Source organism: Canis aureus, chromosome 8, assembly GCF_053574225.1.
Source record: "Canis aureus isolate CA01 chromosome 8, VMU_Caureus_v.1.0, whole genome shotgun sequence".
In the NCBI taxonomy this organism is placed as follows: domain Eukaryota; kingdom Metazoa; phylum Chordata; class Mammalia; order Carnivora; family Canidae; genus Canis; species Canis aureus.
The window spans coordinates 14,145,043-14,168,582 of record NC_135618.1 but is presented as its reverse complement, the minus strand read 5'-3'; the positions used below and the strand labels follow the sequence as shown (position 1 = coordinate 14,168,582).

Genomic DNA, 23,540 nt, shown 5'->3' with positions numbered 1-23,540 from the left:
CAAAAATTGTGGTAATGTGGTAGGAAGTACATTTTATTGTAATAATAATGGTAGTTAACATTTATTTAGCCCTGTTCACATGCCAAGCAATGTTCTGAGTGCTTTACATCTATGACTCATTTGATTCTCTCAACAATTCCATGTGTTGGGTACTACTGTGAGCCTCATTTTTATAGATTTGGTATTTGAGGCACAGAGAAGTTAAATATCTTGCCCAGAATCATTGGACCAGAACCAGGATCCACATGCAGGCAATCTGGCTCCTGTACCCATATTCTTAAGAGCTATATAATAAAATGATCCAATATATGAAACTGAGTGTTTCACTAATAATTAAAAAGATGATAATATTTTGAAGTTTATACATTACAGACCCAGATCTGAAATAAAGATAAATAAAAATTTGCAGAAGTAATATTAGCAAATAAAGAAGGCAGAGAGTGATGCACTATGTTTGCAAGTGGACATGGGGATTAAGGAAGAATAAATATTTGGAGATTCCAATGAAAACCGTATGTCCTACCTAGACTACTTTTCTCTCCCTACTGATGGTCTGCATACTCATAGTAGACAATTACTGCTTTAGTTGATATGCTGCATCATCCCCTATTAACACCTTCTATATATGATTCCAAGCAGAGTGAGTCCTTGGTGAATATTGATGTCTGACTGGAAAATTCACTAGTTCATTCAACAACCATCTATTCAGAACCTAACCCCCAAAAGCTCACAGATCTGTAGGGGAGATAAACATATACGTGAATAATTACAACACAGGAGAATAAATTAAAAAATAGAGGCATGTGCAAGATGTATAGTAGGGGTGCCAAAATGAGAAGGAGAAGCAGTGGGAGAAAAGGATGACAGGAATAAGAAGGCATCACAGAGACATTCCTAAGGAAGAAGTGTTTGAATATGATGAGTGAATTCTCCAAGCAGACAAGCAATAGCGAAGGTCATTCATAGCAGAGGATGTGACACATGTAGAGACTCAGAGAGATGAAATAGGATACTGTGTTCAAGGAGTGTAAGTCCCATAGTACTATGGGGACATAAGGTTCAGGGAAGGTAGGGAATGAAAGATGAGGGTGGAGGAAGTGGAAAGGACTAGAAGAACAGGAAGGAATTTGGAACTTTACTGGAAAGAACTGAGAGTCGATAAATAGTTGTAAACAGGAAAGTGAAACGATATATTTAACACTCAGTCAAATTGAGCTCCAACTTCTTCCAACTGACTATCACACATGAATAATGTATTAAGCAGTAATCAAGCATATGAGATTTTTGTATATCTAAAGTGGCCATCTGTAGTGGGCATATACTCTTTATGCCTGCCCAGGCTCCATTCTTTCCTTCTTTCATTTTTTGTAATAACACCTTATCTTTTCTTTGGGGGTGGTTACCCTTCCCTCAATGCCTACAATCTCTTACAATGATCAAACAAGTTATCATACCTTCTTTCTCTGAAAGTTGAACGAAGGATCAGAGCAAGCTTCCTTCATTTTATCCAGGAGTATAAATTTTATGACGAGTGACTCAAGGATGGGAAAAGACTATAGCTGATTCACTTGATGTCAGTACCCTGAAGGAAGCCCATACTTCCTGTTATCCAGGCCTCTAAATTTACCTCGGTCTTCCTCTTGCTGAAACTAGGTGCTCCCAGATTGCTTTTGATTCTTGGAACTTCCCCATAACCTTCCAATAAATTCCATTTCTGCTTGATGGTAATACATTCTTTTTTTGCCTAAACCTGGTGTAGTTTGCTTCCAAGAGAAGAATGCTGGTTTATACCCCCACAAGTGGATGATCTGCTTCCATTTAGCTACTGAAAATATCTAGAAATTTTGTACTAAGTTTGTTGTACTCCTACTAGCCTAGATACAGAAGGTAGCCCTTTACTTTGCTTGCAAGAAGTAGACCTAGGTTTACTTTGCTCTCAGAACTTGCAGACCTCCTCCTCCTTCATTGTCTTTTCCTCTCAATCACCAGTGAAGAACAAGGGCATCTCTACTTGTGACAGTCTTCTTTCCTTTTGTTTCTAGCCAAGACACTTGTTCAATGTTTAACACAGAGATTTTCATCTCCTTCATAAAACCACTATGTTCGCCCAAGGTCCTGGAAGAGTAATGAAAGATTTATAGGTCTCCTAGTTTCCACTTTGCTCCAAAGCTACTCAGAGGCAATAAACATAATTTTCTATGTCCTTGAACTGGGGAAAGGGTTGGAGGTAGAAAAAGAATGAAAAAACACAAAAGAAGAGAAGAAAAGAAATCCATACTTCAAAACATTTTCATAATAAAAATAATGGTACCTTTCAAGACATCTTTATTATCATTCTTTATTTTTTTTGGTATATTTTGCTTTACTTAATATGTTATTCATGAGTAGAGAGTGTACATTTATTACTAGGTGTATGAAGTTGTTTTCTTGGGTCTATAGTGGCTCTTTTTAGTCAGTATAATGCCAGCAATGATTATGCCTGTGTCCAAAGATGAACAATCTTTATGTATTTTCCAAATCATCTGAAAGAGCGCTTGGAAACCACTCTTCCTGTCAGAGGGTTTGAGGCATGGCCTATCCATCTCAAACATTGGCTTTCAGGTCACTGGCAAGGTGTTGTCTTAGTCTTCTTTTTCATGCACACCTTCTGACATCCATCATTCAAACCTTCCTATTTGCATTTATGTGGATAAAGTCCAGATGGGGGGGATATATGGAGGTACAATAAATGACTGTCTTTTATCATGTGCCAGGACTGGAATTTACAATGGTAGACTTTCTTTCCTAAGTGTCCATCTTTGCCACATTCTGCAATAATTCTCAGCAGCTTATACAAATCTTTTCATAGAACCAGTACACAAGGGAGAAAAACAGTTCCTCCTCTAATCTTGATCTCATTCTTACTCTCATTCTTTCTTTTCATGTCATTCTTTTCTTTGACACAGAAACTTGAAGCCTTGCCAAACATAGAGGTGGGAGGGAAAGAGGCAAAGGGGAGGAGAAAGACACCAAAAGGGGAGGAAGCTAGAGAGAAGGATAAAAATTTGAAAGAGAAGGAAGAACCAATACTCTTAAAATATTTTGTAAGTATTCAAAAGCAAAATATTAGAATTAATCAACAAAAATAAATAAAGTATCACTTATGCCTCCTCTCTTCATTTTGCATCTGCATCTCCACCACCATCCATCATCTAGTCACTTTGGAAGGAAAGGGTGAGAGGAGGCTTCATCCAATAAAGGCATTTCTTTTTTTTTTTTTTTTTTTTTGAGATTTGTTTTAATAATCACCTCAGCTTTGATGTCTACGTTTCCAAATTGGTTGTCATTCCTTGATGCTGGAGGTGATTTCCCTCATAATCTTTTATCCTTATAACTTTACTCCCCAGAGGCAAAGGACATGCTTTGTGCCTGACTGCATTATGAAACACCTGGGTTTGTCTGACTCATCCCTCCATAGGCTGCACCACCCAGGGCACTATGAAAATGAAGTTGCCCCTGACTGGAGGTCAGCAGTACTCTGCTGGGTTCAGATGAACCTAAACCAACATGGAACCCCAAAGACCAGTTTGTAGAGGGTCATCTGTGAATCTCCTTGAAGTAAGTCTTCAGCCGGATTATTACTTATTTTAGTGTTGGTTTGAGATGCTACTTCATTGAATTTCTAAAAATTTGATGCTTGGGGATAGAGGAATAGACAAAATAGGTGAAGGGGATTAAAGGTACAATCTTCTAGTTATAAAATAATTAAGACATTAGGATGTAATGTACAGCATAGAGAATAAAGTCAATGGTATGCAACAACTTTGATATATAGACTTATTGTGGTCATTTCACTATGTATATGAATATCAAATCACTATGTTGCATACTTGAAACTAATATAATATGATATATCAACTATTCTTCAATAAAAAAAAAAGAGGTTCAACATAGAGGCATAAGGCCTCCAAATGTAGGACTTCACAGAATGAGGCTGGTATTAGTAGGCTCTCCCTTCTTTTCTCTTTGTAAGAGCTTATTTCTCCTTTGTTGATATTTTAACTCAGGGCCTTGGGAAAAACAGTTCCTAAAAATTACCTCCATTTTATTTTGTAACAGTCTAGTCAATAAGAAAAAGGAAAGTTGAGGGGAATGGAGATGAGATTTAAGGATTGATTAAAATGATATATACATTTTGGGCTTTATGTGGCTCACTGCTCTGCTCATTTTTATACTATAATCCATTTGATTCCCACAGGTTATCCCAAATATTCTTAATCACTTATTCATTCAACAAATATCTATGAAATCAGGCACTTTGCAGATTAAGAGGGAGAGATTTCAACCAGAATGTAAGCTCCATGAGCATAGGACTTTTGTCTGTTTCCTTCACTGCACTCCCTAGTACTCGGAGAACAGTGCCTGGCATGTAGGAGGCACTTAATAAATATTTGTTGGTGAATGAATATTAGCGTGTGTGTGGTTTTTTTTTTTTAAAGAAATTCATTTTGAAGTAAGACTTGTACTAAACATGTTTGGCCTAGAATTGTGAATAGCAGAAGGCTCATCATTCAGAAAAGGACCCCAAAGATAACTTGAAGCATCCAAGAGTCAGAGAAGGCATGCTCCTTGATGTTCAGAGAGGCCAGCTATTTTATGTTCCAGATTGGTTTTGCCTCAAAGGAGGCATGTGGTGAATTTCATCTTTTCATTTTCAGTCTTGTTAGGAAGGTAAAAAGACTGGTCTATAAAAACAATGATTTTGTTTTATTTGTTAGTTTGGTTCTGTATTCATTTAGTGCTTATCTCTCAGGAACTCCAAGATAATCCCCAGATGGTTGTATTAAACCTGGCAATTCAGCACAGAGGTGTGAGCAGAGCCAGCCCTTGGGATGGGCAGTGAGTACTTTCTGCCCATAGCTCCCCAGGCAGTGACAAGCTGACTCTCACTTCAGTTTCTGTGTTTAAATTTTGTATTTGCTATTCCCCTATTTCTTTATCCTTTTAGGCCAGTGGCAAAGAAAGGGAGAATTGAAGATGGGGTTCTGGGATGTGGGTTGGAGGACTTGGCTGGCACCCTCTCTGTCACTCACTTTCTTACCGTCTACCTTATTCAGGACATTCTTTTTCCTCTTTGCTCCTCCAGCAGCAAAGTCAATGTAGGGAGAAAATGTAGACTTGGTCAAGGGCATTCCCTAGGTAGGAGGATACTATTACCTCCTTTTTGTAGTCTCGGGAGTTGAGACTTCAGAGTGACTTTTCCAGGTTACACTGTGTTTGCAGTGGCAAGACCAGAAGTTCTTTCTGAGGCTTGAGCCATTATACTGCTCTATAAAAAAGCACACAACACAGTCTAATACTTTTATGTTGCAGTTGAAATGTTATGGGATTTCATTTTATAAGAACCTTAAGTCCAACACATAAATCCCTCTCTGGTCGCGAGGCTCTGTATTTTGGCTTTTTTTTTTTTTTTTTCCTTGCTACTCACTCTGAGTTCATCCAAGGCAAATAAGTCTAAATCAGCCAGTTGGTTAGAAAAGACACTGTGGTGTAGTGGGAAAAGCCTAAGACTGGGAATCAGAATCTTGGTCTGGATGGGACTTCATCGCTAATCAGCTGTATCCAGACTCTGTACTTCATTTTCTTGGTTTCTAAACTAAGGGAATTGCATGAAATGAACTGTAGCAGCACATTCAGCTCTAATGTTCTGTTTGGGCTCCAGACCTTTAGTCCCTTCTTTCTACCTTCTTGAAAAATGGAATATAAAGTGTGGGAAAGAACCCTACCAGCAGTTCTGTTAATGTTAGTTAGTCTGAGCTAAACTGAATCTAAACAACTTCCTCAGTTCACAGAGGAAGGAGCTAAATGAGAACCGAAAAGTCATGTTACTTGCCTACATTGGTCATACAACTAATTAATAGCCGAAACCTGATATTTTTATCAACCAAAAATTTTTTTCTCAGAAAATTTCTTCTCATTACCTTTTTGTGGTGGTGGTGATAATGTGTATAGAAGAAACAGAAGTTTTCACAAAAAAGATGGAACTCCTATTTCTGCTAAGATAGCATTGTCTATTAGGATGTTCCTTATAGGTCTCATTGCCAAAATATTGGTGACTATTGGGACACCTGGGTAGCTCACTTGGTTAAGTGTCTGACTCTTGGTTTCAGCTCAGGTAATGATCTCGGGTTGTGAGATCACACCTGGTGCCAGGGTCCGTGCTCAGAGTCTGCTTGGGACTATCTCGCCTTCTCCCTCAGCCCCTCCTCCCATTGACAAGCTCGCTCTCTCTCCCTCTCTCTCTCACAAATAAATAAATCTTTAAAAAAATATTGGTGACTGTTGTGCAGAGGTTTTGTTGGTTGCTTAAAGGTTAAAGACAGACCACTAACTCCTGAAGGAATAGACCACCTTCTTCTCTAAGAAGTTAACACCTTAAAAATTTTTTCCTTCTTACTTGACTTTTAAAATCATTTTCTTTATTCAGATAGTAAAAAAGATAAGAAGAACCTGTCTGGAAAAGCAAGAATCAGGAGTTCCAGTCCAGCCTCTGCATGAGTTTTAGGAAATCTGATGGATGAGTAGTGTGAGCTAGTGTGAAAATGACAACCCTGTCCCACACATGGTGGGGTTCTCCTTGACTTCTCTACCTCTTTGATCAGTGTCATTTTTTTTCCAAGTTACTCACACTTCAAACCTTAGTCATCTCTAACCCCTCCCCTTTCTTTGATAATGTTGCAACAGTCACTAAACCCTATGAATTCCTTCTTGGCAGTATGTCTTCTATCAGTTTTCCTTCTTCATTCCTATTAGTTTTCACATATGTCACATAAAGTCATACTTTTAAAAGATTTATTTATTTTAAAAAGAGAGAGAAAGAGCACACATACAAACAGGAAGGGCAGAGAGAGAGAGAGAAAATCTCAAGCAGAATCGGTGCTGAGCATGGAACCCAATGTGAGGCTTGATCTCATATCATGAGATCTGAGCTGAAACCAAGAGTCTGAGGCTCAACCTACTGTGCCACACAGGCACCCCATAAAGTCGTATTTAGTGAGCAGTTAAGAACATAGGTTTCGAATAAGTAGAACTGGGTTTGAGTCCTAGCTCTGCCACTTCCTGCCTGTGTGTCATTGCTTAACCTCCTTGACCCTTAGTTACCTTCCCTGTAAAATGCGGAGCACAAATGTATTGGCCTCAGAGGCTTGTTGTGAGAATTAGCTGACAGAATGTATATACAATACTCATAGAATGCCTAGCACATAATCAGTGTTCAGTACATAATAATAATTGTCACTGCTCAGCTCTCCTAGTTCATTCTACTTTCTGCCCTCAGGTTAATCCTCTTAAAGTCTGACTGATTCTCTCTTCCTCACTCCCAAAGACAGGCCTTATCACAAGGTGATTAAACGCTATCCTTTGCAGTAGGACTGCCTGGGTTATCATATACTAGCTGTGTGATCTTGAGAAGTTTCTCGACTTCTCCCTGCCTCACTTCTCTTATATGTAAAATAGGGATAATCATATCTACCTCCAATGGTAGATATTATGAGGGTTATATTATTTAATATTAATAGTTCATATTTCAAAGTAGCTCATACATAGCATGTTAATATTAATTTTTGATAAATAAAAACCTATGCTGACTTATTTATTTCATAAGCAAAATCCATATTCGATTCTTTGGTGTTGCTTTTCCTTTGACCTGGAATACAGGGTGCTTAATGGAAAGAGTACTCGTAGCGTGGGGAGAGTAGCATGTTTCACTTACATGCCAGCTTTGACTTAGTAGTTACCTGGATTACTCACAAAATATTCTGAGGCTTTGTATGATTTTGGTGTGAGAATGGCTAGTTGTACCTCTTATGGGCCCTGAGTGGAGAAGTGGAGATACATCCTTATATTTTGCCACAACAAAGAATTCAGTCATTTATAAAAATCACAATGCTTTCACAATAAAAATAGTTTAGGGTGAAAGATACATTTTCTTAATGCTGATGGCTAAAGAAAAGAATTTTCCAAGGCTCTTCATAAAAAGTGTCTTTTTAATTGTTTTATTTAGTCCTCACAGCTTTCTCTGAAGTAGGTACTGTTATTGTCTTCAATTCCTTTTCACAGATGAGGAAGCAAAGGCACAAGGAGGTCAAGTAATTTACCTGAGATCATCGAATTCATGAATGATAGGTCTGTGATTTGAAACCTGGGCAGTCTAGCTCTGAAAAATATACCCTTGATCATTACACTAAACATGACTATTGTTGTGGGGGTTATTATTTCAGTACAACCAGATTAATTTAAAAATAAGGTAACTCAATACAATTTGAGTAAATGTGATGCAGTACTTTCAGAAAATTAACTCCATAAAGGCCACATTTTTCGGATGTGTGTCTCTCTCTGATGGTTTGGTTTAATACAACAATAAGGTTGAGAATATCCTGAGCAATGGATTCGAACCACTCAGAGCTCTAGGTGGCACAGAGGTTTTACTGGGTTCTGTCAGTGATGTGTGGGAAAGGGGCTCTGAGCCTTCACCTACATTTCAACCAGGGTAGCCTTATTTTATTTATTTAAAAATTGGGGTTCTATATATGATTTACTTTGAAGAAAGCAATCTTTGCCTTTAAAAAGTGAAAAATCACTGATCTAGAGAAATAAATGTATAGCATATTTGGGAGACAATTCTTATTAAATATTATTTCCGGTCAGTGAGCTGCGAATGTTTGGCAGCATCATGTGTAAAATTATTTTTGGAAGGAAACTGGAGTGCAAATGATGTTGCAATTATAGTCAGCTACCCACTTTTTTTTTCAGATACACATTTATTGGTGGTCTGTGGCACAAAGGGCATGATAAGATTCTTTAACAAAACCTGGAGTGCCCAGATTGGATTCACATAACAGTCACTGAGATGTTCCTGTGTTCTTTGGCTCAATCCTTAATTTTTTTTTTAAGATTTTTTTTTTTATTTGACAGAGAAAGAGAGAGAGAGAGAGAGAGAGAGAGAGATAGCACAAGCAGGGGAAATAGAAGAGGGAGATGGAGTAGCAGGCTCCCCATGGAGCAAGGAGCCAGATGTGGGGCTCTGTCCCAGGGCCTTGGGATCACAACCTGAGCCAAAGGCAGACCCCCAACTGACTGAGCCAACCAGGTGCCCTTATAGTTATTTACATGTTGAAGCTAAATATTGGATCTCCTGGGCAGCCCTGGTGGCTCAGCGGTTTAGCACCGCCTTCAGCCTAGGGTGGGATCCTGGAGACCCAGAATCGAGTCCTGTGTCGGGCTCCCTGCATGGAGCCTGCTTCTCCCTCTGCCTGTGTCTCTGCCTGTGTGTGTGTGTGTGTGTGTGTCTCATGAATAAATAAATATTGGGTCTCCTTGTAAACACCTAGGTTCCTTGTCTTTACTCTTACTCCAGAGCACATATTTAAGCTATCTTATTCATATGTAATAGAAAAAACATTATATCTGGCCCCAATGGATTTTGTACTATTTTGACTGTTCAATTCTTGAAAAATCTTGCTTTTTAATACTAAGGCATGCCTAGGTTATCTTGAGATTGGAAAAGTTTCCTGTAATCTGTTTGTTTTTTTTAAATCAAATTAAAACATGTGTCAACCTTGATTTGGAATAGAAGAGTGAACTGAAGAGGAGATAAGCAATGATTGGAAGCGTGCTCTTTAGATTTATTCCTAAGAATACAAGGAGAGCTCTAAACACACCGTTTCTCCAAACCAACTTGTCAAAATGCAAGTCATTGGGTCACCCAGGGTCCTGAATTAAGCCTTTAGGTGTATGCCTAACAAGGGAAACAAAAGCAAAAATGAACTATTAGGACTTCATCAAGATAACAAACTTCTGCATGGTGAAGGAAATAATCAACAAAACTAAAAGGCAACATTTAAAATGGGAGAAGATATTTACGAATGTCGTGTCTGATAAATGGTTAGTATCCACAATCTTTAGAGAACTTATCAAACTCAACACACAAAAACCCCCAAATAATCCAGTTTAAAAATGGGCAGAAAACATGAATAGATACTTTTTCCAAAGAAGACATACAGATGGCTGACGGACACATGAAAATATACTCAATATCACTGATCATTGGGGAAATACAAATCAAAAGTATAAGGAGATGTCATCTCACACCTGTCAGAATAGCTAAAATTAACAACACAAGAAACAACAGATGTTGGCCAGGATGCAGAGAAAGGAAACCCTCTTACACTGTTGGTGGGAATGCAAACTGGTGTAGCCACTCTGGAAACCAATATGGAGATTCCTCGAAAAGTTAAAAATAGAACTACTCTATGATCCAGCAATCATACCACTAGGAATTTCCCCAAAGGATACAAAAATACTAGTTGAAAGGGATACATGCACCCAATATCTATGGCAGCATTTATTAACATTAGCCAAATTATGGAAAGAGCCCAAATGTCCATTGAGTGATGAATGGATATAGAATTCGTGGTATAAATGAAATCTTGCCATTTGCAGTGACATGGTTGGATGGTTGGAACTAGAATGTATTATGCTAGGGGAAATAAGTCAGAGAAAGGGAAACATCATATGATTTTACTCATATATGGAATTTAGGAAACAAAACAGATGAACATAGAGGAAAAAAAGAGAGAGGCAAACCATAAAATAGACTCTTAGCTTTAGAGAACAAACTGAGGGTTGCTAGAAGGGCCGTGGAGGGGGTGGATAGGCCAAATGGGTGATGGACTTTAAGGACACTTGTTGTGATGAGCATGGGGTATTATACATAAGTGATGAATCACTAAATTCCACTCCTGAAACTAATGTTACACACTATGTTAACTAACTGGAATTTAAATAAAAACATGAAACTACAAAAAAAAAAAAAAAGAGTACACCTAAAAAAATATCATGCCTTCAAAAAAGAGGTAAAATTCTATTAGCAACCAGTACAGGAAGCGGGATTGATTGTGGTGTTAATTATTTAAAAATTTGAGTAGCTTGTTTGGTCTTGGGATGTGTCGCATTATTATCCTGTAGTGGATTTTCCTTTCTAATTATGATTGACTTTAGGCGGATGGTATTTATAATGACTTTAATTTGAGAAGCACCCATCAGCTGGGAGTAGGCTGAGTGGATTTGGGAGAATGCCCATAGCAGCAGAAAGCTAGACTAGTATTAACATTCCATGTAGAAAATGCGCCAAATAGTAATCCACGGAGGGAATAATTGAGAGTTGATTTCGAAAGCAAAACCCATTACGCTGGTTGATTTGTGATTTTGTTCAGCAGTGGCTCTAATCTCCACGGCATACCTTGTCAATATCTTTATCTCTAAGAGTGAATTAATAAAATACTGCTAGAGCATGAGAAGGGAAATCCTCAATGTTCACACTAGCATTGCCAACAAAGCTCTGGATAACTGCACACTTAATTTAAATGAAATCAGACTCTACTTCCTGCTGAAACAAGTTTAGCACTTGAAAATATGTAGACTATACATGTCTGCCTTTTTTCATTTAAAGTTATCTTTTAAAAGCAGTCTTGAGAGAAAATCTTATAGGAGATCCTGTGGAAGGCAAAATCCTGACCTGGAACAAGGTTGTACTGAGTGAACATTCAAACGGAGCACCTGCCAGTGGGGTTTTATAAATACATTTGTGTTGGGTTTCTTGCAACAACTTTCGTTCAGAAGGTAGCGAGTTTTGGAGAAGTTGAACAGTAGTCATATGAAGAATTATGCTGGGTTTTTTTTTTTTTTTTTCTGTAGTGGTTTTGAGTGTATGATGATGATTCATACCCATGACTTAGCTAAGGAAGTAGAATCTTTAGTTTTTCTGAGCAACACTGCCTCCTTGTGTAAGAGAATCACTTTCCAGTCCATTAGTGGATATAATTTTTTGGGAAAATATTTTCTTTTGCATCAAGTGGCTTAGAAAACCCAAACCAGGTAGGGTGCCTCATTGAAGAAAACCTTCTTGCACCCGTGTTTGATAATTTCCATTGATAAGACCAATTGCCTTTCTTTTTCAGGGACTGTTTGCCCAATTTGACATTATCTGTATTTTTTGCTTTTACCTCTAAATCCTCTCATTACGCCTTCAAAGTGAAAGAAAGATTAGAGAAAGTGGATGAAATACAAAGCAATATTTTTTCATTACATCATCTTTGGAAGTTTTTGTGGGAAGATGGAAACCTTTGAATAAATGAAAAATATTTGCTACTCAGAAGCTTCAAATTATACAGGTATTCTAACCACATCAAAAGCAATTGATCCAAAGTAGTAAAGCCCAATGGATTTAAGTAACATATTTTCTCACCTATTTTCTATTCATTCTTGGTTGGGGAGATTGGTGCTATTTGACTTCATGCAATTCATTCAACAAATATCTATACGTATTTGTTGGATACTGGGCACTCTTTCAGATGCTAGGGATACTGCAGGGAACAAAACGAAGGACTATTCTTACTCTCATAGAGCTCATCTTCTAGTGAGGGGACAAATAAGAAAAATACTAAGGTAAAAAATATATTTTTTTAGGTGGTGATTAGTGCTAAGGAGAAAAAGTAAAACCAGAAAGGGGTCGGGAATGTCCAGAGTGAGACTAATAATACAGTGTTAAATAGGGAAGATGTTAGACACTAAGGAGGTGACATTTGAGTGAAGTTGTGGAAAAGCAAAGCAAATCACAAGGATATTTGGGAGAAGAATGTTCCATGCACAGGTAACAGCAAGTGCAAAGGTCCTGAGCAGAGTTTTTCTGTGCCTGTCTTATTTAAGGCTAGCATGGCTGGAGCAGAGTGATCAAGATGCAAGGTCATAGAAGATGAGGCCAGCCAGGATCTTACAGACTATGTAAAGATTTGGGGTTTAGGCTGCCAGAAGGTTTTGAGCAGAGGGGTGAGATATTTTAACTTCTTTTTTAATAGGATTGAATGAAAGCAGATTGGGGTAAGAATAGAGTGGATGGCTAGAAGGCTAGATTTTGGTTTTATAATCATTCCATCTTCTCTGGAATATGCACACCCTCAGAACCCAAGAATTTGTTAGTAATGTAGAGGGTGCTTGTCATGATCAAGGTTTGTCAAGACTAACAAGTTACCGTATAATAGAAAAGTCAAACACTAAGCAGGGAATAATTTTTTAAAAATATTCAACAGTTGCCTCAGCAGAAATCATCGAGGAGATTGTTATTTAAACAAATGAATGATGAGATTTGGGAATAGACATGTAAATATCATTCTAATTAACATTCTGTGTTTGTAGAAACATATCCCATTTCACAAAATTGTAACTTAAGCAGAAAGAAATTTAGGACATTTAGGAGTAGTTCATCTTCTGAAAGAGTAGGCCCTTCTTGACTGTGTTAATCTAGTCTAAAAATTCCAACTAGGGAGATTGTTTGACAAGAAATGGAACAGAAACTTGCTTTCTTTTCTTCTATAAATAGAAACTCAGCCTTCACACCAGCTCTACTTTCCAGCAAAGTCTTTATTTACATTGCAATTGTTTATGTTTTCCTAGAATTACTTTAAAGGCACTGCATTTCCACTCTACTAAATTCAGTTTATTTTTGTAATTAATTATTGGAAAATGTTAACATTATTGCCCCAAAAGTTTGTCCCTGGAAGCAAACTGGTTTCTGTATACTCTGCTAGCAAGGGGCTTAGCACATTTTTAGATTTAGAGATCCCTACACAACCCTTCCACAGAGGATTCATTGATTCTGGATATTAAAGTGTGTGATAATAGTGATGATATTCAGCTAACACCAATGTGGGAATGCCCAAGAACTTACCTCCTGCCCCCTAGAAGACTTTATCGATGGCCTCAAGTAAGAAAAGTCTTCAATGGGGCACCTGGGTGACTCAGTGGTTGCTTTTGGCTCTGGTTGTGATCCTGGCTGGGGTCCTGGGATCAAGTCCCACATTGGGCTCCCCACAGGGAACTTGCTTCTCCCTCTGCCTACGTCTCTGTCTCTCTCTCTGTGTTTCTCATAAGTAAATAAATAAAAACTTTTTAAAAAAAGTCTTCAATTGTCCCATAGCTTAAAATTCATGAATATTTTTCATTATTTGTTCATTCAACATGTATTTATTCAACACTTATTATGTGCAAGCTGCTGTTGAGAGAATACAGATATTCAGAAATCAAAAGAAACTACCTAATAAGTGTCTGAATTACCTTCAATCTATATTTTTCTACTAGCAATAGCTTTACCTCTGTCCTTAGACTTTACTATTCATAAGGTAAAAATGAATCCTGGTTACATAAAATACTACAAAGATAGAATTTACTTTTTCTATATTGACCCTAGATTTGAGAATCACTGTCCTCTCTCTTCCTCAGCCTTAGAATAGACAAGGATCTAATGTCTCTTATCCTTCCACTTCCCATCCATGCCCAAAGTTCTTAAACATTTATTTCATCTCATCTAATCATAGTCACTGATTTCCTCTGATTAGCCAACCTTGTTTGTTTGACACAAGCCCAGTATTCAAAGCTTTGAAGAATTTCTGTCAATTCTAGGAGGGATTACCACCTGTGTCCCCTTAATTATGTTTCCCTAGATACCAGAAAAAAATTCAAGCTTTGTGCCTAACCTGTGTTTAGAGCCAGTCTTAGCTAAAGCCTGGAATTTTCCTAGGTGCTCATAGCCTTGTTCTAGACGATTCTCCTTTTCAGCCTCTTTGAGACCCTGTGTCCTAGGCAGTCTGTGCTTCCCCTCAGCATCACCTGATAGGTCCCCTCCCTCCCCAGAGCAATCTGAACATCTCCCTAGCTGCCGGTCCTCCTTCAGTCCTCTATCTAGAATCTCATGGGATAGATTTTTTAACAGACCAACCCTTGTGGGTCTCCTCAAACCACAGCAAATCACAGCATTCCACTTTGGGGATAGCTACTCTATAGATTTATGATCATGGCATATTTTTAAACCTAGAAAGAACCTTACAGCGTTTCTATGTTTGTTTGTTTAATTAGCATGATCTTTGCTTAAAAGAAACCTTATTTGGAAATCTAGCTTATAAAACAAGTAAAAGGAGAGCTGTGCTAGACGGAAGGGCAGTCTGTTCCCAGTCTCTGCCAACTTCTCTTTCTCACCCTTCACATGCCCAGAGCAGCCCAGAAACACCACAGGAACAGTCTCCCACAAAGACCTCTGATTTGCCAGAAGGGCTTGCCCAAGAGCTTCATTTTGTACTTCTTCCTGCCTCTTGGAGGCCCAGTCTCTGTTCTGATGAAGTTGAGACTGTTACTTACCTGCTCCCAACTTACTTGGAGGGTGAGGTGCCAGCCACCTCCCTCCCCTGGCCCCCGCGGGCAGTCACAGGCTTAATAAACACTTGACCAGGGTGAGTGTCATGAGGCTAGGTTTGATGGATAAGGGTTCTTGAAACTATTCCAAGAGTCTGAACTCAAGTGCTAAATTTTCCCTCATTACAACATTGCACTCTTAAAAATATTTAGCAAAAATAGAGACTTGTTAAAATGTCCTCCTTTCCAGTGACTCAGGTGGGAAAGCTCTTCCCTGTGAGTTCACAAAGACACATAACATTTCTCATTCTCACTTCAGTTTTTGGCCAGTAAAATCCAGCTGCATTTCCTTTCATATTAATTATCTCTGTCCTCAGAGGAATCTAAGCCAATCGTCATTACTTTAATGGAAGTGGAGGGAGAATTGGCAGGAAGCTGATAGTGGTGACCGGGGTTTGGAAAGGTACATGTTAGAGGAGAGCAAATTGTTTTATTTACGTGGCCCACATGACAATTTAGGATGGATAGAAGATAATCAGGAAGACTTGATGTCAGCAACTTTATTTAGTTTAAGCTCTGATTTAAAAATAAAACCTTATGTTTCATGGTGAGGGAAGAAGAGGGGAGCCAAGAGGGCTCCTTTGTTTTACCTTGCTGGTAATTAGATTTTGCCATCCTATTAGACCACACCCTTCTGGGGAGGCCACAGGGTAGAGGAGAAACACATGAGCTTTCACATCTTCTATTCAATTCTCTCTTTTTTTTGGTCATTAATTTATGCTGTCTCTTCCTTCCTTTTCTCCTTTCTTTTTTTTTTTTTTTTTTAAGATTTTTATTTGTTTATTCATGAGAGACACACAGAGGCAGAGACATAGGTACAAGGAAAAGTAGGCTCCTCCCATGCCGGACTCAATCCTAGGACCCTGGGATCACACCCCGAGCCAAAGGCAGACACACAATCACTGAGCCACCCAGCCATCTCCCTTTTCTCCTTTTCTTAATAATTTTAGGCTCTTAAAATGTGCTTGGTGTTGTTAGTTGCTGGGAACACAATACTGAATTTTACAATATAGTGCTTATGGCCCAGGGGAGATTCGAATTCCATCTTTACCATTTACTCCTGAGCAATCTTGAGCAAATCACTTAATCTCTTTGAGCTTCAGTTTCATCTTTTGTAAAATGGGAGTAACTCCTTACAGTTAAATGGGAATTAAATGAGATAATATATACAGATTACCTCCACAGAGTGCCTGGTACATAGAAGGAGCTTAAAAAAATGGGATCCTATTATAGACTCCCATCTTTATAATCATTATAACCTGATATTTAGGTTTATCTTGTCACATCCTGTGAGGAATTCTCTCAGAGTTTTGGCATCTGGATTCAGTTTCTTTCTGTCTCAGAGAGTGTCATGTACATTCCCCTCCAACAATTCATAGACCAACAATTGCTCTATCCCAGACATCCTGAGTTCTCAAAACCCCTTCCAGATTCCAGCTTCTGTTCCTCAATCTAAGTTTACTCTCTCACTAAATGGGCTTCTCAGTCTCTTTGGGATCTCTGGATCTCATCTTTGTTTTCCAAGCCATCAGCCACACCCCTCCACCCTCCACCCTCCAACCAATCCCTTCTCTCCACACCAGCTTCATTGCCTTTCTGGTTCCTCTGGCACACCACAGCCAGCTGGCCACTGCCACAGTCTCACCAGGACAATACTCTCTTGCCATTCCATTGGCCATGGCAATCCAGAACTCTGGATCAGCCTTATTACTCACTGTTTTTTCTCATGTCCTCGGTGTATGTGTTGCTGCTGGAGAAAAAAACTCTCCACTGTGTTGGTGCTCATCTCCATCATTATATTAGCAGTCTTTCTGTCCCCTTAATACTGCCCAGGGAGTCCTTTATAAATCTTTAGTAGAAGATTTAGTAGGTTTGAGTTTCCTTTTCTCTTTCAGCAACTGCTCTAGCAGTAAAAACCTTTACCTGTCTCCTTAAACCCTCATCTCACTGTGGTCCTCTGGAAATCATCCCCCTCGACCACCATTCAGAAATCATCTGCACTTTCTTTCCTGAGGTCCAACTGTCTCAGAAGAAGATGTGTTCTATTCATTTCCAAGACTCAGTATCCAAGACTCAGTATGTGCTCTTGATCCTTTCCCCTCCCAATGTCTCTTGAAGCTGTCAGAACCACTCATTCTTCTTTCATCTGTCTTTCGCTCTTCAGTGGCTCTTTCTCATTAACCTCCAAGCACATTCACGTCAGCTGGTCTTAGGGCAGTTTCTTCTGCCCCACTCTTTCCTGTGGCCACCATGCTTTCTCTTCTGCTTCACTGCCAAATTTCTCCATTGTGTTGTTCGTCTTCTTTACTTTTATTTTCTCATTTATCACTTAAACTATCACTAAAACTGGGCTTTTGCCTCCATCACTATACTCTTTTACGGTCACCAGGGACCTCCTAAATAACAAAACCAATGATTTAAGTTCTTAGACTTGGTTTCCCTTTGGTTTTTGACACTGTTGACTTCCCTCTTTTGACATTTTCTCCTCCTTTGGTCAATCTCATAATAACTTCTCTTAGTTATCTTCCCATATCTTTGAGGATTCTGCCTCAGTTTCCACTAATGCTTCCTCTTCTGCCCATTCTTTAACATTGGTGATGTTCCCCAAGTTTCCATGCTCAGCCTTTTTCTCTTCAGTCTCTATATTTCCTCTTTTGATGACCTCACCCACACCAGTGACTTCAACTCTGATGATTTTTAAGTTGATAAATTCATTTCTCAACCCCTCTCTTGAACCCTACTCCCTCTGGTAACGACTGACTGGATAGGTTGCAGGCCCTACAAATTCAGCAGGGTGCGTCCACCCGTCCGTAATCTGACCACTCAATCCCTACCACTTTTCGGCTTCAGTGCTGGGGCTTTTAGTAATTTTCCATGCTGCAAGATGCCAAAACCCTGTGGATTTCTCTTTCTTTCTCCCTCTCCTCTGATACAAGTAACTAGTGATGAGCAAAAATCACTTGTTTATATTATAAGCAATTTCCTGCCCTGGGCCGTTTCAGAAATTCAGATGGCACCCAAACTGCTTAACTTATCAAGGTGAGAAAGGTCTTACTCTCCAGGCTCACCCTGAGTTAAAAGAGATAAAACAAAGAAATAGCCCCAAGCAGAGAGAAATCTGGCACCTGGTCAGAATTTGCCTTAACATGTAGTGGTATGTAGCAGGAAAGAAAATACCCAGTGTTGTTGCAGTAAGTTTCTAATATCCTTGAAATAACAATTTTGCAGGCAAAGTCCTAAGCTATTTCCTAAAGATGTCTAGTCGCCTTTGTTTTGTTTTAAATTGGGAAAACAGAACAAAACAAAACCAACCTGGCTTCTTGGTCAGCAGGGGGAGCACTACTACTTTGCTCTGGGAAGATTTTCACCAAGGCAACAACTCTTTAATATAGACCACATCCTAGCAACAAGGAGGGAAAAAAAACAATGATACGATCGATACATTTGCTCCCTCGTGGTTGCAATTGTTAAAAATAGCGGGGGTTTTTGCCTTTGTAATTCAATAGTGTTTGCTTAAGAAGATGTCATCTGCTGTCTTTTCATCCTCTCCATCTTGCCTTTCGGTCACATTCCAATTAGAGAGAGAGATGTTTATTTAATTCAGGAGACAGGGTGTAAAATGGGTCACAGAGGGTAGTGTTACAGCACCTGGTCAGTGTTTTGGCACCATCTATGTGACACAGAAACAGACACCGATTTGCTCATTTTATTTAAACTGGTCAATACAGTGAGAGCAATCAGTCAAAACCAGGTTTCTGTCTAAAATGACCTTTTGTTTAAGTGCACTGATTCAAGGAGATCGCAGTGAGGACATGGTGTCCTTGCCACCCTCAGCTGGAGTGAAGCCTATCAAGTCAGGGTGGCAGCACCATGAAAAGGAAGAGTCAGGAGACTGAGCTCTCATCTGGATCCTGCTCGTGACCATGGACAAAATACTTCACTGGATTCTTGGTAGCTTGATTTCTTCTTTTATTAACCTCACATACTTTTATGAAGAAGAAATGATAGAACAGATTTGAAAACATCTTGAAAGATCAGGAAATAGCTACATATTAATTTACACAAAAGATATAATTTGACACATGTCTGTATGTATATATAGACTTAGATGCACATACAGTGCCTATGTACCCCATGTGTACGTAAGTACATACACATATATCTCTGTACATGTGTGTGTTTATGTTTATATGTGTATAGCTAAATAGATCTAGTTATATCTTTGTAAGATATATAGAAAATCTGTATCTATCTCTCCATATATATGCAATGTATACACACAGGAGGTAAACAGGTAAGGACAATTCTTTCTGAAAGTATTACAGTATTTATAATAATTATTCCTCCCACTCACCGAGAATAATAGCTTACAGGCAGAAATAATAAAGAATCCAGGACTCTTGATAATCATTTACTTCCTAAAATTCTTATCTAGTGAGAAGTTTGTATCTCCTATTTCCCCATACACATTTTATAAAGAAAGAATTAGAGATGATGCTTTAACTAAAGTTTATAATTCACACGCATCCTTATCTAATAATATACCTGATTAAACACATTGCCAGCTCACTTTTCCTTCATCTTTTTTGTACCCTGAATAGAAGAAGCATGGCATCAAAAAATTTTTGTAAGCATTTTGAGAGAAATAAATAACAAAGGATGTACATGATTATGAATAAAGAGAAATCTAATTCATTATGATAACAAGTGTGCATTTTATTCACCTAGTTTCTAAAATGGCTGGGTTTCTTTTTCAGTAACTCTTTCTCTTTTTCCAAATAACAACAAATATTTTAACATATGACATTAAGATTGTTATTTAAGTAGTGAATTTTAAAGAAACAAATGAGATAGCTTTCGTTTTTACCAATATACTCTTCCATCATAGAATGCAATTTGATCTATGACTGGTTAACTCAGAGGTTAACCTAACCTGTGAGGTTTAGATTTACTCACTACTATTGCCACAAATCCATCTCTAATCCTAAATACTCATTCATCCTACCAATTATTATTGCTGTTCAGATCTGACCAGACAATGAAATGTCATCTGAAGAAGGAAAAACTATCTCCATCAACAAGAGGTAGTTAACTCAAGTCCCTTACCAACTCTAAGTGTTTTCAGTATTATTTTGGGACAGCTCATTCATAATTATATTTTATATTTCTATAGTACTTAGGAAAGATTGTAGGTTGAAGGATTTTAGGCATTCTAGTTGAACCCTATAGGAAACCTGAAAACATATCAGATAGAAAGCTGAAGTACAATGAAAAATATTCAGGACTGAGAACCAAACATGCAATGTTTGAATCCAACTCTTTCATTTATCACCTTTCAACACTTAGACATGTCCCTTAACATTTTCCAGCCTCCATTTCTTTATGGAATTGGGGAGAGAAATAACCTCTGCCCTTCCCTTCTCCTGCTCGTGTTTTTTTCTCTCAAATAAATAAGATCTTTAATAAAAGTTAAATGATCTCTTTATTCATTAATTTAAAATTTGCTTGGCATGCTATTATGCATTATGCACAAAACTGAGATAGGTATAAAAGAATCTCGTCTGAGACTTTCTCTTCTGGATAAGATGTAGCAGACCATGGCAGACCAACAGTCCCAGTACAACAATTAGGATAGCCTGTATAAATGACAAAAATTGTACTTTAAAGGCATCAGGTTGCTATGGAACCTGAGGAATCACTGAGGATTACACACACTAAAATTCCAGAGAGAGAGAACGAATCTTTTCCAAAGTAAGCTGACTCCATCTGATATTTTTTTCCTAGGGCATTTTATGTTTAGAGTTTTGGGTAAAAGGATTGCTTACCCAGAGAACCTCTGCTGGGGCAAAGAAAAACCAGTAAAGTTCTTAACAGTTATAAAAGGATAATGTGATGAATAAGAAGGAGGAGACTGAAACACATGGCTGATTTCTCCCCTAATATAGTTGCTGAATTTCAGTACTACACAGGAGGCTACAGAGCAAGGGTAAAATCTTCTAAAAGACAGACTTCATTCGAAATGCTTAGGAAACAGAGAACCTCCGGGGAGAACCTTGTTTCAAAATACTTCTAGTCTCTCCTTAAGACATTTACCAGATATTGAAGTTGTTGGGGACAAGTAGGCTGAAGAGCTGGGCTGGGATTTCCGAAGGGCAGTGCTGGATCTCCTGCAATCTATTATGGCCAAGGAGATAAAGGCCCTTAGGCTCAGAAATCCAAGCCCAGGAGAGCCATGCCCTAGAAACAGGGGCAGGTCAGCGGTAGAGCAAATCTCAGTTAAATTGCAATTCAGACCGAACACATCTCAATTTCTCATGAACTGAAGGAATCAAACCCTTGCTCTCTCTGCCTAATGGAGAAAAGGGGGGAGCCTTCTCTCGTAGAAGGTAACACTTGGACTCTTTATGATAATTTCATGTCTAATGTTTGGCATATGATATAAAATTAATAGATATGTGATGAGCCAATAAAATATGGCTAATAACCAAGGGACAAAGCAGATAATAGAACCAGGTCCACTGATGATCTAAATATTGAAAAAACTGTAAAATAATTCAGAGCATAAAGTGGAAGACAACAAAGGAGCCAGCCATTCCAATACAGAATAATAAATTACTTATTATTGGGCTATGATTTGTGAGGGAGTGACCTCAGTCAAGAGGAAGTATCCTGTTTCTCTCTCATCCTTATGGAGGGTGGTGGTAAGAATAGAAGAAGAGTGTTCTTTGGTTTGCACAACAGAACCGGGACCTCGTGTCCCGGGTAGTGAAGGAGAATAAATCCAGATTACCAAATGCAAACTTCCAAAGAGAAGCCAAGTGGTACAACACAGAAGTTCAGGAATCAAGACCTGAAGTGTGACGATAAGGATGGAGGCCCTAACCTGATCCAAGATACAAGGAAAGCAGCGCATAGGAGGCAGGCTAGAGGTGACAGGAGAGCTATTGAAGAAGCAGAATCAAGAGGAAGTGGTGATTATTTGGATAAGTGGAGGAAGGAAAAGGAAAATTCTATGATGTCTCCAAAGTTGGGTTACTGGATGAGTGGTTCCCAAACGGGGGAAAAATGGAGGAGGGGCAGGTCTGATAAGCAGGTCTGACTGAGGAGTCTTGAATATAGGACATTTTAAGTGCCATTCTGTTAGAGATGCTCTGTTAGAGCATGTGGTTGGAAATGTGGGAAGAGGTAAACATGATATCAGGTCCTAGAAGGTGAAGGAAGATATGGAATTTAAAAATAAGTATATATGTGTATATATATTTATATATCAATAGACTATATAAGATAAAAATCAATTCTCTCTCGATAGGATATTTAATATAATAACATAGAATATACCAATGTTTTAAGTGGAGGTACTATTAATAGCCAAATGTATAACCCAAACTTGAACGATGACTTTGTTTTATTTTGAAAAGTGATTTTTCCAAAATGCTTTACTTTGACTTCTTAAACAAAATGTTCTGAACATAATTTGACCTTTTCTTGATGATTCACTTTGAACATCAGTCATTGTCCAATGCTATAATACCGCCATGCTCTCAGGAACATTTGAGGTCCTCGGGGCTGTTAGCCCAATACTAAATGGCTCCAGACAACTGTGAATTTAGAGTTGCTCTGTCTCCCCACCCTGTCATTTGTCACTTTGCCACTTTCATCAGTGTGTCCTGAGTCTGCTTTTTGTGTGTTGCCTTCACTTTGCACACGGCCACTGGGTGAGGGCCTGAGAGCAGCTCCAGCCATCCCCAAAGTGCAAGCCCGGACACGGGACAACTTGTTCAGCCCCTCAGGTGCCATCGTGCAGAGCCCTGGCCCAAAGGAACCCGGGCCTTCCTGTGTTGGGGTCCCCATCTGTTCTTCAGGTGGGAGTTGAGGAAGCTGCAAATCTGACTTCTTCAGTCTAGAGACACAAAAGGCAAGCCCTGAGGCCTGATTCGGCCTCCTCCTGGTCGCCAGGCACTAGCCTTCCTTCTGGAGGCGTAAAGACCTGAGTCAAAAAAAAAAAAAAAAAGACCTGAGTCATCAGCAGGCTCTCATTAAACCCTCATCTGCATATGGTCCTGAGCTCCTGGGCATTGCTGTAGGTGACTCATGAAATCCGACTAGTGTTTTATTTCTGTTTTTGTTTTCCTGTCAATGGGGCCAAATTATTTTGTCCCTGGTAAAAGTGGCTAGATTTTTATAGTTTCCTTTCCTGTTCTCTAGGAACCAGTTCATCCCAGACAGATTACCCTACGGTTAGAAGCTTTGTCTAACACCCC

At 38.8% G+C, this 23,540-nt stretch overlaps 1 protein-coding gene across 1 annotated transcript in view; it reads left to right on the top strand.

Moving 5' to 3' along the window:
• The first annotated feature begins 3,512 nt into the window (after positions 1–3,512).
• LOC144318026 (uricase) overlaps positions 3,513–23,540 on the top strand; it is a 77,287-nt gene continuing 57,259 nt past the window's right edge. Inside the window, exon 1 of the mRNA XM_077904908.1 lies at positions 3,513–3,597. Within this exon, the coding sequence (XP_077761034.1) occupies positions 3,547–3,597 (51 nt within the window). The 5' untranslated portion in view covers positions 3,513–3,546. The remainder of the gene's footprint in view (positions 3,598–23,540) is intronic.